Source organism: Dermacentor albipictus, chromosome 2 (genome assembly GCF_038994185.2).
Source record: "Dermacentor albipictus isolate Rhodes 1998 colony chromosome 2, USDA_Dalb.pri_finalv2, whole genome shotgun sequence".
Taxonomy (NCBI): domain Eukaryota; kingdom Metazoa; phylum Arthropoda; class Arachnida; order Ixodida; family Ixodidae; genus Dermacentor; species Dermacentor albipictus.
Window position 1 is genome coordinate 83,280,809 of NC_091822.1, and position 14,236 is coordinate 83,295,044.

The 14,236-nt window shown below is 43.6% G+C and overlaps 1 protein-coding gene across 1 annotated transcript in view; it reads left to right on the top strand.

Annotated features, from left to right (window-relative positions):
• The first annotated feature begins 771 nt into the window (after nt 1-771).
• LOC135895833 (acetylcholinesterase 4-like) overlaps nt 772-14,236 on the top strand; it is a 61,831-nt gene continuing 48,366 nt past the window's right edge. Inside the window, exons 1-4 of the mRNA XM_065424032.1 lie at nt 772-852; nt 5,726-5,998; nt 7,595-7,837; nt 8,659-8,901. Coding sequence (XP_065280104.1) covers nt 5,745-5,998; nt 7,595-7,837; nt 8,659-8,901 — 740 coding nt within the window. The 5' untranslated portion in view covers nt 772-852; nt 5,726-5,744. The remainder of the gene's footprint in view (nt 853-5,725; nt 5,999-7,594; nt 7,838-8,658; nt 8,902-14,236) is intronic.

Sequence of the window (14,236 nt, forward strand, 5' to 3'; positions counted from 1 at the left end):
ATCAATATAAGCATTAATAGGGATTTTTTCAGTACTTTTCCGCACCACAGTCCTACCACGTTAAATTTAATGCCCCGCTATCAACTAGGTTTAATGACATCAACTGTCCGGTTTCATAACAGGCGGTATCTATAAATTGAACGAGAACTCTGATGTGTGGTTTGGTTTGGTTTGGTGCCTGTAGTTAGAGCACAACCCACTACGGGGAACTGGCCATGAATCGGGCGGCAGTGGGTTGAAAAAGAATAAATACCTAAATAGGAGTTTTTTTTTACTGAAAATTAAATGTTTAGAATTTATTAATAAATGAATTCTAATCATTAATAATAATTTTCATGCTATAGTTTCTTAAAATAAGAAGTTAATATTCTTGATTCCTTGTTGTGGACAGTAGAACATTAAAAATAGCATGGAAGTCTCCTTGTTTACATTACAAAATTATATATGGCATAACGTACGTTCCTATTACAGTGTCCTAGTGCCGACGCCCCCAGAGACAGAATGATTGGTAGCGTAATGGCTAATCCAAGTTGGTGGAAGGGACCTTCTAGAAGTTATTTTCCACGCACGTTGAACCTACGACACTCTATAAAGAAATGATTCATAGTTTCGGGTTAATTGCACTAAAAACATTTAGGAGAAGGTGTCAAACCAGACCTATTGGCAGGGATTTCTTAACGTCTTCTAGCCGAGTTCGTCATTTACCTTTAAATTGACTTTCACGCCACGGCGAGCTTGCTTGGACATCACGCGCGATTGCGAGAAAGAAGAAGAGCACACCTTGGCCTTCAACAGCAGTGCAGCATTATACGCTCAACATCTACATCTACCATTGGAGCAACGAGAAAACCCGTGAGTATTGTTTCCTTGAATAAGTAGTGCCTGTGAGAAAGAATTTGTCTGCCCAGGGAAAACTTATCGAAATATTATAGGCGGTAGATGATGACAGAACGTCGTGTTCCCGCTACTCGACGGCTCATTGCGTAAGATGCACAACGGTGAAGGACACAATGTGCCTTGGTTAAAACACGTTGGCGGTCTAGTTAGTTTGAATTCATGGTAGAGTGTTTAAGCGCGATTGAACGAGGACGTATAAAGAAAGATACACAGAAACAGCGGTGCCTCTTTGTATCTGTTCATTTCTATGTCCTCCGTTCAGCCGCGCTTACACACACTATCATGCAGAAAGCTTCTGCTGCCATATTGTCCCTTCCCCTCCCCCCTCGACCTTATTTTTTGATTTATTCCGTTTTTTTGAACAAACTTGTTGACTCGTAAGCCGTGATTTTGGGTTGGTGTGTGTTCAATTGACTTTTGCATTCGCCTTCACGAGGCATTTTGTTCGGCAACAAAAAACTGAAGTAGTCGCTCTTCTGAGCACGAATCCTTACTTGAAATACACGCCTATGGATTAACAGCTTTTTCAAGTTTACAAGGAATAGCTTGCGCCTGAAATGCACGCTCCTAGATCAGAGCACAATAGGTTGCTGTAAGGGCATGCATCGCGCAACACTCCTGCATGAATAATGGCGACCGCGATCGATTATTGTTTGAGTGAACCTGGTAGGTAAAATAAGATTTATAAAAAACGTATGGAAGACCAACAAGTGCGACGGTTCCTATTCAGTAGTTTCTGGGATGACTTAAAAATTATCTGAGGACAAAGAAGCATCATTAAGCCTATGTAACAAGAAACACATTGCAAGAGGTTGGGATATCTGATGGACGCACTATACAGAGGGAAAATATTTTAAAAATGATTTTACATTTCACAAATACAGGGCACGTGTAAACATTAAGATGCCACTATTCAATCAAACTTCATTTGATAAGAGCCCTGTGAATGTAGCAGGAAACTGGAGATATTCTGCCGCGGAAATGTTGGCTATGTAGGCTGTTATGAAGTAGCTCGCACAGAAGCAGTTTACGTGTACTTCGTGCCCTACATGTGCGACAGCGATCCTTTGCAGTAGCCTTTGCGGAGAGTCATCCTGAAGTAGGAGGCAACTCAGCAAGTAGACTTAGATTCTTTAGAGGCTGGTATCAATTCCTAAACAAAATAAAAAGTAGTGTAGCGTTGTCGCTTAAGGAGCCAAAAAAAGCGAAAATAAAACAAGGAGCCAAACCGAATAACTACATTCTTCATGTACATACGCAATGAAGCCACAAGTATCTCTCCTCTACTGGTAAAGTCTATCCAATAATTTGCCAAGGTTGAAGACTGGGCATGTGATACAGCATATTAGGGGTTGGATTGCACAATATTCTGACGAGAGACATAAAATGTTGCGTAATACAACCTCTAATCTACTATCCAATAAACCAAACAGAAATATCGATGCTTCAACAAAGTTTATAATGGATAGATCCTGCTTGGAAGACATTTGGTTTTAGTGCACTGTGACTGCCACAGTATCACTTCTCATGGTTCCATCTATTCTAGGCTATGATATGTATACATCAAGGTGTGTTGTTCCATGGATCGCCACACGTGTATCCAAGCTGCAGAAGTATTGCACAGATATTCGCCCTACTCCGCCTACATAAATCAATCATTGTTTCTGCATGAAAAACTGGAGCAGGTGGAAAAGTTAAGAGCTTTTTTTTGCTCTTTTGGCCATTTTAATGGTCAGCGATTATCGGACCATGGATCGGACTTTACAAAGCCGCCGATGTTGCGAGGCACGTTCCCTCGAGAACGCGGACGATTGCAGCTCGCAGCTAGGCACGTGTTTTGTGGGGTTCACGTACTTTGGTGGAGCACTGGAAAAGGACTGCTCCCTTTTTGTCACGCTAACCTATCTCCATGATGGAGTTGCAAAAGAAGTGGATCTTTCGCCTCAACGCACCAGACTCATTATCGTCCTCATCAGTCACCTTTGTGCTCGCTCAGCTTGCAACAGCGGGTATGACGAACTGGCTTCTATTTGTACCACCCTATACGACCGCTTGATATGTTCTGCTCAGCCACTCGGTTCTATGAGGAATTATTCAATGAAACAACAAATGTCGCCTAAATTTTATCGCTGCAACTTATTGTACACTTCGCTACTTCGTGTACCCACATTACGTTTGTTACTACAATGTTTCGATTGCTGTCAGTGTTTCGGGTGTCTGTTGCGTATACAGTCTGCACAAGCGCGCCTAGCTAATATTGCGGCTCATTTACGAGTACTTTACCCAAGGTAATGTGGCATGTCCCGGTAAATTCGCACTTTACCCGAGAGGTGACCTTATGAAACGTTTCCTCAATTTCAGCATGGCTTTGGAAGAGACCCCACACTAAAAGCAATAAAAGTGCTTCTTCTGGTAGATAATGGCGGTTGAGAATTGGTTGTATTGCTTTGCAACAAGCGGTTGATGCTTTTGCGACGTGTCGCGAACTGATGCCGAATTCTAGGCATGATGTAGTACGTTCGTTGTTGTTGTGATTCCCAGTGATCCAAGTCGGCACCAGAGAGGTTTATTCAAGAGCACTGCATACCCACTGAGACATACATATGGAAGCAGCCCAATTTTTAAGATTTCAAGGCTGTCGAGATCGGCACATATTTGTAGACAGATCTACGTTCAGCATTGTACCAGATGTACCTTATCTATATATAATAAGGTACGTTGTACCTTATCAATCCACATTTTATGCGGCGCACTCTTCGATATCGATCCACATGTTTTTGACTGCACATGCCTACAGAAACAGCCCACGTTTAAAACCTGCATTACCTCCGAGTTCGGCCCAGATTTTTTCATATTTAAACTGCACTATCATTGCCCCCAGTTCACGAAAACGGCCAGATAATCGTTACAGAATATGGGCGTCAACTAACTAAGAATGAGTAGCTATAAAAACTAGAGTGAGTATATTGACTACTCGTTGGGCCATTGGTTATACTGTATACGACTTTGGTGGCAGCAAATAAAAAAATTAAAAGCCAGTGGTCTGAACTGCACGCGAGTGGAATAATGTATTGCATATTATATCCCTGCAGATAAGTTAGAAAAAAAGATATATATATGGACAGACACGTGCACTGTGCAGGACTAAACAATATTCAAAATGCAAGCTAAAAGGTATAACTACCAGTAATGAGCAAAAAATGTGTATTACGTGAACTCATGTAAATACAGGCAGTTGCAAAGCCCTGTTAACGCGACACCACTTTACTGCACGTGTGAAGGGCAGAAGCCATTAAAGTGTTTACCGCTGCGAAAAGAGTGAGTTTATAATTTACATAGGCGATACTCTGTAGCCTGCTTTTAGGTTATTTCAGGCAAATAAACATTCAAGCTTGCTTGTAACCAATGTCATATTGGGCTACCTTCTAGCGCGCTTCTTCTTAAGGGGAAGCTTTAGCTCGGGTGCTGTTATCTAAATACATATAAAAGCAGAATTCCTTTTTCTCGGAAACCATTGCACCGAATTTTGCGGCGTTTCTTGAGTTTAAATAAAAAACTTAATATCTAGTGACTGTTGGTTTCGAATTTTTTATTTAATTGTCGCTTTTTTATTAAAATGTAGCAAAAATTGAAAATATTTAGAAGTCGAAAATATCAAGTTTACAACTCTGCAACTTAGGAATTGAAAAAGATATCCCAATTATGTGAATTGCATATAATATTGCATCTAAAGCGGACAGAATGGATGTGTTACACATGAATCTAAAAGAGCACTTAATAATATGGAAATTTGCAGAACCCTTGTGCACAACAGAACTAATTCACGTAAAATATAAATTGAGATAAGCAACATGTCCGCTTCTAATGGTCTAGAAGAGGCCGTTTACAGAACCGTGATATCTATTCTTGATGCAGAGCGATTAGTTTCCAAACCTTGTGCTTCAATTTTTTTCGAAATTCTAAGTTTTTGAAGATCTTTTTAACAAAATTCAGGCCCTGAATCGGAATTTCGCTTCTAACAGTCACTAGAATTTATCTTTCTCTTCAAATGCATCACATGCGTCCAGCGGTAATTTGAAATAAAGCTTTTTGCGTTTTACATCTCTTTCAGTAGGCCGCGTCGGAGCTGGGCCCGCACAAAAGCTTCCTCGTAACTCTCCTAGATGATACTGTGGGGGGCGGTGCAAAGGGTAGCTGCCGTAGTCACGAGTTACTCAGGCAAGACAGCTATAATGCAGCATGATCTCGGAAACGGCCAACACCGTGGCCGCGCAGGTCGAGCGCGCTGGCGTGTTCTACTCTCGTGGTACCTGCACACGAGCCCACTTCTTTTTGGCCGGCTCTGGATGCGATAGTCGCATCACTACAATATACTGCATTTGAAGTGCGTTTGCTGCAATATAAATTCATGTTTTCTATAAGTAATAGGGCTCAGTTCTCTGTGAAAGGTGCTGCAAGATCACAATTGCCAATTTATTCAATAGGCGGGTGATATAGGATGGCAGAATACACCACACACGAAACTTCAGAAATCAAGCATTGAGGCGTGGTTGCCGACTAAACGGTGTTTCGTCATAACACGTTCAGTGAAGTTAAGTCACAAGTAATAATATAGCGATAAACAAATTCCAGATCGGATCAATACAGTTTGCAATCATTGATTACATTATCTGCCGGCATGTGGGAAAATATTCTCCTTTCTTGCCGTGGAGATAATGATTTCGTTAATAACATTTTAAGGAACGGCACAAAAGTTAGCGAAGTCGTATCAAAAATGAAAAGCGTGCCATTGAAAATATAGTGTTAATGTGCCATCAATGCTGTTCAGGCGAAACACGTCTAGGGCTATGGAAGGCAGCGAAAAGGCGACGGACGAGCAACGCCGCCAGTCTCCCGAGCAGCAAGCGCACGAGTCCGGGGTGTCCCGGAAGCGGAGGGCCAGCGGCAGCAGAGCCGCTTCTTCCCGACCGGGCACGCGCCGCGGCAGCCGCAGCCGAAGCCGCAGCCGAAGCCGAAGCCGAAGCCGAAGCCCCACTACTCGAGTCGATTTGCCGGCTGCTGGAACGACGCAGGCTTCCCATGAAGACGGCATCCAGCAGCAGTAAGCTCAGCATAGTTAACGCTAGCTACACTGTGTTGCTTGCTTTTAGGTTGTACTTATTCAAAATATTGATTTTACATTCATATGATACAATGCCGTATTTGCTAGCCCTCACCAAGCTTTTCTTAACTCGAGAATGGCCAATGTATCATATATAGTACATAGTATATATACTACTACTACTATACATATATTATTGTAATTGATTGCATATCAAACTTAGGATCGATGTGCTTTGGTAATGGCAACGCCACGTGGAACAAGTACAAAGAGGAAGGGGGAATACAACAGCAGAACCCTCTGAAGCGGGGCGCCTCGTTGAGAGATGGCAAAGCGCCCTCCTCAGCGAGACAACCGAAGACGAGGAGTGGGCTGTCCAGCGGGCCAGGGCCGTTGCCGAGGATCTCGAAAGATTTTCCTTCGACAACTCTGCAACTTAGGAATTAACAAGATAACCCAATTACGTGAATTGCATCTGATATTGCATCTAAAACTGACAAAATGGATGTGTTACACATAAATCTAAAAGAAAAGTAATAATAAGGAAATACGGCTTTGCAGAACCCTTCCGCACAACGGAACAAATTCACGTAAGATACAAATTGAGATAACAAACTTGTCCGCTTCTAATGATCTAGAGGAGGCCCTTTACAGAACCGTGATATCTGGTCTTGATGCAGAGCGATTAGTTTGTACACCTTGTGCTTCTATTTTTTGCGACATTCAGAAATTTGCGGAGATCCTTTTCAACAAAATTCAGGCCCTAAATAGGAATTGCGTTTCCAACAGTCACTCGAATTTGTCTTTCTCTTCAAATGGAACATATGGGTCCAGAGGTTATTTCAGAAAACGCCTTTTGCGCTTTACATGTATTTGAGTAGGCCGCGTCGGAACTGGGCCCGCGCAAAATCTTCCTCGTAACTCTCCTAGATGATACTGTGGGGGGCAGTGCAAAGGGTAGCTGCCGTAGTCACGAGTTACTCGGGCCAGACAGCTATAATGCAGCATGATCTCGGAAACGGCCAACACCGTGGCCGCGCAGGTCGAGCGCGCTGGCGTGTTCTACTCTCGTTGTACCTGCACACGAGCCAACTTCTTTTTGGCCGGATCTGGATGCGATAGTCGCACCACTACAATATACTACTATTTCAAGTGCGTTTGATGCGACATAAATTCGCGTTTCCTCTCAGCAATAGCACTCAGATCTCTATGGATGGTATGGCGAGATCACAACTGCCAATTTCTTCAATAGGCGGGTGATATCGGATGGTAGAATACGCTACATGTGGAACTTCAGAAATCAAGTATTGAGGCATGGTTGTCGACTAAACTGTGTTTCGTCAAAAAGCGTTCAGCGCAGTTAAGTAACAAGTATAAATATAGCAATAAACAAATTCCAGACGGGATCAATACAGTTTGCAATCATTGATTACATTATCTGACGGCAAATGGGAAAATATTCTGCTTTATTGCCGTGGAGATAATGATTTCGAGAATACCATTTTAAGGAACGGCACGAAAGGTAGCGAAGTCGTATCAAAAATGAAAAGCGTGCCGTTGAAAATATAGTGTTAATGTGCCATCAATGCTGTTCAGGCGAAACACGTCTCGGGCTATGGAAGGCAGCGAAAAGGCGAAGGACGAGGAACGCCGCCAGTCTCCCGAGCAGCAAGCGCACGGGTCCAGGGTGTCCCGGAAGCGGAGGGCCAGCGGTAGCAGAGCCGCTTCTTCCCGATCGGGCACGCGCCGCGGCAGCCGTAGCCGAAGCCCCGCTGCTCAAGTCGATTTGCCGGCTGCTGGAACGACGCAGGCTTCCCACGAAGACGGCATCCAGCAGCAGTAAGCTCAGCATAGTTAACGCTAGCAACACTGCGTTGCTTGCTTTTAGGTTGTACTTATTCAAAATATTGATTTTACATTCATATGATACAATGCCGTATTTGCTAGCCCTCACCAAGCTTTTCTTAACTCGAGAATGGCCAATGTATCATATATAGTACTCTGAAGCTTATGCCTCAAAATGAAAATGCTCATCAAAAGGCGGGAAACTTAATGGGAAGCCCGCAGTGATGTTTTTGAGGTCTCGGAGTGATATGTTATTGCTTTGAATAGCTTCAACAATCAATTACAACGTAATTGATTAGTACTGTAATTAAGGTATAACTGAAATATTATTTCATAGGTTTTTGCATAATTTAACTACACAGCGAGAAATAAATGTGAAGAATTAAATTTTTCCATGACGTGGAAATGTGTTTGGGCCTTATCAGGAGTGACGTCCTAGATGATACTAGAATGGAAATGCATTTGCCTAAAATAAATTACAGTACTCCGGGCTTTACGTCACGTAACCACAGCGCAATTGGAACCGTAGAAAACGTGCGTTGCAGGGTAGTTGAGGACTAAACGCCGTTTTGCGCTACCGCTTTTAAAGTCACAAATAATTGAAATGGCAGTCGAAAACTATCGAAAGGTGATTAATTAAAGATACAATTGTTTATTACGTTTGTCTAATATAAATAGAAAAGAATGTGGTTTATTACCCACGAAATAGTTATTCTTAACACAGCATTCTAAACAAGGATCAGAAACGGGACCTAAACGCGGACCGAAATCGCGCGATTTAGTGTACAGTGTTCATATGTCATGTGTCTATTCAGGCAAAACAGGTCTCAGGAAATGGAAGGAAGCGAAAAGGTGAAAGAGGAGGAACGCCGAGCGTCAGCCGAGCGGCAAGTGCACACATTGCGGTTGCGCACGGAGCGGAAGGCCAGTGGCAGCAAAGCCGACTCTTCCCGATTGGACACGCGTAGCAGGAGCCGCAGCCGAAGCCGCGCCGCTCGAGTCGATTCGCCGGCTGCTCGAACGCCGCACGCTTCCCCCGACGACGGCATCCAGCACAAGTAAGCTTAGACATCTCGTGGTTTGGACTCCAATGTAAAGAATTTCCCGCTTTGGCCGCAGCATTTTTCTCAAATAGCCAAATTACGGAAGGAAGTGGGCTAAAAACCACTTTGTTCCGTAGCCTTCATCCATAGTGTCCCAAGGCCTATGTGACCGCTGAACGGTGAAAACGCTGTCTACGCGTGTACTTTTTTTTCCGTGACCGGCCCAGTTTTACATACATCTCCGGGATCAGCCCAGTTTAATATTACACTCTCTGGAAGCGGCCCAGTTTTCTGGGGAAACCGACCGACAAGTTTGAGCGCCCTCGTTAAGGCGCTTAAGTTCGAGGCAAAACTTGGATGTCTATATTCAAATGCCTGTAAAATGCAGAAATGCAATTGTGAGACGACCACCGGACAGTTCTCAATGAGACGTGTTGCAATTGGAACAAAACGTTCAATTGTAGTGGCTCTTGAGAACATAACATAGACTTCGGCATAGATTTTTCTCGCTTAAGATTCCCGAAACATAAAGTTCCTAAAAAATTTGTGCACCAAGTTTACGTATGCATTGGGACGCCTTAACAACGACCGTCTTTACAGCGAAATCACTTATGTAACGAAGCATTCATTAGGTCCCGGCTCGTAAACGCCTCTGCATCGTAAACGCCTCTGTAACGAGGACCACTGCAACCAATTTCCATGTAAAACGAAGCAATTTATGTTTCCGCGGCAGCTGATGTGTTGGTCCACAACGAACGCCACGTAGCGGTGCCGCCAATACTCTCCGCATACGTCACCGAGGTTCGCTCTTCGCCAGCGCCAAGGGTGCCGACGTCAGAGGGAATCTTGCAGCATTGCAACAACATTCGCTCAACTTGTACGCTGCTTGCTATAACGCCTCAGTGGTTGGGACAGCTGATGAATAAGTCGTAGTTGATGATGATGTAGGGAGGCAAGTCTAGCTGTGCTATTGCAGAATTAGGGGCTATAAATGGGATATAACAGGGCTCCGTGGGGTTAGTAGGACAAATGACGCATAGACAGTGCTAAAAAGCGGGCACGTCCTGTGCTACCGGGGCTTAACGGAGAGACGAGAACTAGCAGTCGGATTCGTGATTAATAAGGATATAGCTGGTAGCATACAGGAATTCAATAGCATTAACAAGAAGGTGGCCGGTCTTGTTGTGAAGCTTAATGAGAGGTACAAATTGAATGTCGTACAGATCTACACGCCTACATCCAGTCATCATGACAAGCAAGTCAAAATATTCTATGAAGCCGTGTAATCGGCGATGGGTAAAATCAAACCAAAATACACTATAGTGATGGGCGACTTCAATGCCGGGGTAGGTAAGAAGCATGCTGGAGACAAGTCAGTGGGGGCATATGATATAAGTTCTAGGAATAGTAGGGGAGAATTAGTAGTAGAGGTTGCAGAATGGAATAATTAGCGGATAATGACTACCTTATTCCGCAAGCGGGAGAACCGAAAGGGCACGTGGTGGAGCCCAAATGGCGAGAATACAACTGAAATAGACTTCATACTCTGCGCTAACCCTGGCGTCACACAACATGTGGACGTTCTCAGCAAGGTACGCTGCAGTGACCATAGGATGGTAAGATCTCAAATTAGCCTAGACTTTAGGAGGGAACGGAAGGAACTGGTACATAAAAAACCGATCAATGAGTTAGCGGTAAGAGCGAAAATAGAGGAATTCCGGATCGAGCTACCGAAGAGGTACTCGACTTTATCTCAGGAAGAGGTCCTTACTGTTGTAGCAATGAACGTCAATCTTATAGGCATCATTAAGGAGTGTGCCATAGAAGTCGGTGGTAACTTCGTTATACATGATACCGATAGGCCATCGCAGGAGACGAAAGGTCTGATTAAGAAACGCCAATGTATGAAAGCCTGTAACCCTACAGCTCGAATAGAACTGGAAGAACTTTCCAAGTTAATCAACAAGCGCAAGATACCTGACAGAAGGAAGTATATAATGAATAGAATTCAGCATGCTCTCAGGAACGGAGGAAGCCTAAAAGGAGTGAAGAATAAACTAGGAATAGGCAACAATCAGATGTATCCGTAAAGAGACAAAGCCGGCAATATCATTACTAATCTGGTTAAAATAGTTCTAGTGGCTGAGGAGTTCTATAGAGATTTATACAGTACTAGGGGTAACCATTACTCTACTGGAAGAGGGAATAGTCTAGAAGAATTTGACATCCCACAAGTAACGCCGGAAGAAGTAATGAAAGCCTTGGGAGCTAAGCAAAAGGGGAAGGAAGCTGGGGAGGTTCAGGTAACAGCAGATTTGCTGAAGGATGGTGGGGAGATTGTTCTAGAAAAACTGGCCACCCTTTATACGCAATGCCTAATGACCTCGAGCGTACTGGAATCTTAGACGAACGCCAACATAATCTCATACCGCATGAAAGGGCATGCCAAAGACTTGAAAATTTATAGACCGATCATCTTACTGTCCGTAGCCTACAAAGTATTTACTAAGGCAATCGCAAATACACCTGCAGAATCAGGAACACCTTAGGCTTCTGTCAACCAAAGGACGAGGCAGGATTTTGCATAGGCTCCTGAACGACAGACCATATTCACACTATCAATCAGGTGATAGAGAAAAGTGCGGCATGAAACCAACGCTTATATATAGCTTTCAATAATTACGAGAAAGCGTTTGATTCAGTCGAAACCTCAGCAGTCGTGCAGGCAGTACGGAATCAGGGTGTAGACTAGCAGTATGTAAAAATACAGAAAAATATGTATAGCGGCTCCACAGCCACCGTAGTCCTCCATAATGAAAGCAACAAAATCCCAATTAAGAAACGCATCAGGCAGGGAGATACGATCTCTCCAATGCTATTCACAGCGTGTTTACAGGAGGTATTCAGAGACCTGGATTGGGAAGAATTGGGGATAAGAGGTAATGGAGAATACCTGAGTAACTTGCGATTTGCTGATGATATTGCCTTGCTTAGTAAATCAGGGGACCAGTTGCAATTCACGCTCACTGACTTGGAGAGGCAAAGCAGAAGTGTGGGTCTAAAAATTAATCTGCAGAAAACTTAAGTAATGTTTAACAATCTCGGATGACAACAACACGATAGGTAGTGAGGCACTGGAAGTGGTAAGGGAATACATCTAGTTAGGGCAGATAGTGACCGCGGATCCAGACCATGAAACATAAATAATCAGAAGAATGAAATTTGGCTGGGGTGTGTTTAGCAGCATTCTCAGATCTTGAACAGCAGTTTGCCATTGTCCCTCAAGAGAAAAGTGCATAACAGCTGTGTCTTACCAGTAATAACGTACAGGCCTGAAACCTGGAGGCTTACGAAAAGGGTTCTACCTAAATTGAGAACGACGCAACGAGCTATGGAAAGAATGATGGGTGTAAAATTACGAAGATTAGAAGAGAGCAGATTGGGTGAGGGAACAAAGGCGAGTTATTGACATTTTTGTTGAAATGAAGAAAAGGAAATGGGCATGGGCAGGGCATGTAATGAGGAGGGAAGATAACCGATCGTCATTAAGGGTTGCCGACTGGATTCCAAGAGAACGGAAGCGTAGCAGGGGCGAGAGAACGTTAGATTGGCGGATGAGATTAGGAGTTTTGCCGGGACAACATGGCCACAATTAGCACATGACCATGATATTTGGAGAAGTATGGGAGAGGCCTTTACCCAGCAGTGGGCGCAGCCAGGCTGATGATTATGAGGATGTCTTGGTGATGTAATCGTAACTGAATACCGACCCGTCTTGAATGCCATATGAGGTGGAGAGGACGCTCATAGCAACGAAGGCAACAGTTATGAATATCTTGGAGTTGAACGAATAATTTTGACGGCAAGAGACGTGACAGCGGCGTTTTGCGATGACGAGCTTTCTTCGACTTTCCTCTGACGTTTTGTTGACAGAGAGACAGAGAGTCACACACACAAACATACACCGACATTATCTTTTACTTTGACCGGTCGTCTTGATCGGTGACACACGAACTGAGGGTCGCCGAGGGCCACAAACTCCCGGACACCCGACGCACTCCTGAGCCCCCTCAAAAGTAATGTTGTAAAAAGGCTCAAGTAAAGGCTCAAGAGGTGGAGAGGACGCTCATAGCAACGAAGGCAACAGTTATGAATATCTTGGAGTTGAACGAATAATTTTGACGGCAAGAGACGTGACAGCGGCGTTTTGCGATGACGAGCTTTCTTCGACTTTCCTCTGACGTTTTGTTGACAGAGAGACAGAGAGGCACACACACAAATATACACCGACATTATCTTTTACTTTGACCGGTCGTCTTGATCGGTGACACACGAACTGAGGGTCGCCGAGGGCCACAAACTCCCGGACACCCGACGCACTCCTGAGCCCCCTCAAAAGTAATGTTGTAAAAAGGCTCAAGTAATAAATGTTTACCACCACCACCAACACACACACATTCATTCTAGATTAGTTAAACACGAACGCACACAGATTTTCTTGATTGTTGTGCCTTAGTCGGCGGTCTCAGTAAAATCATGTTACTATCATTCGCGTCATTCTATCCATAAGCTTGGATATGTATTTATTGTCCTGATCAGAGGTCATCGGGACGACAGGTACGCATAGACATTCTCGTATTACCGGTGTTAATAAATCCGTAAGCATTTCTATGTCATTCCAGGCAGAAATTTGTTCGTCACGTTAGACAATGTACCATACGCCCTTAAGCAATGGCTCATACTCCCTAAGCAATGGTGAAAATGTTATCTGCCGGCGAGCTTATTGATCTTGAAATGACGCGTATGGATAAATAATTTGCTGATAATGCATACCGAAGAGATGAGGCATATATGATTTTGCATAGAATGAAGCGATTTTGCTTCAATTTCGGGAGCAGAATTTTTGCACAAGGAGATTTGTTGGCGGACACGAAAAATTCATGGAACCTTAGCGAAAAACAGCTTCGCACTAAAAATTAGAGTTGTCACAAATTTTCTCTTGAAGTACTGTTAAATAGAAGTTTTCTTTTGTAAGCGGTAAGGTGTCCGACCTTTACAACGAAGGCTTGTACAAGAAAGGATATTGCCGGTCTCGAGCATTTTGTTATGAAGGCACATTGCTCTTACATATCGCCTTTCTGCAGACTGTATCTGATAGAGCGTCGAAAGTGGACAACCTTGATATGTGAACTTACAATGTATGGGAAAGGGTTCGAACGTTTAATAAAGTTTCCAAACCTTCTGCTCAAAGATTAATGGTATACGTCCGATCAGTATATGGTCCTTCATTTGGTCCAATTGAGGAGCAGAATTAGTTGCAGTGTTCACCATTGTGATATCACTATTATTG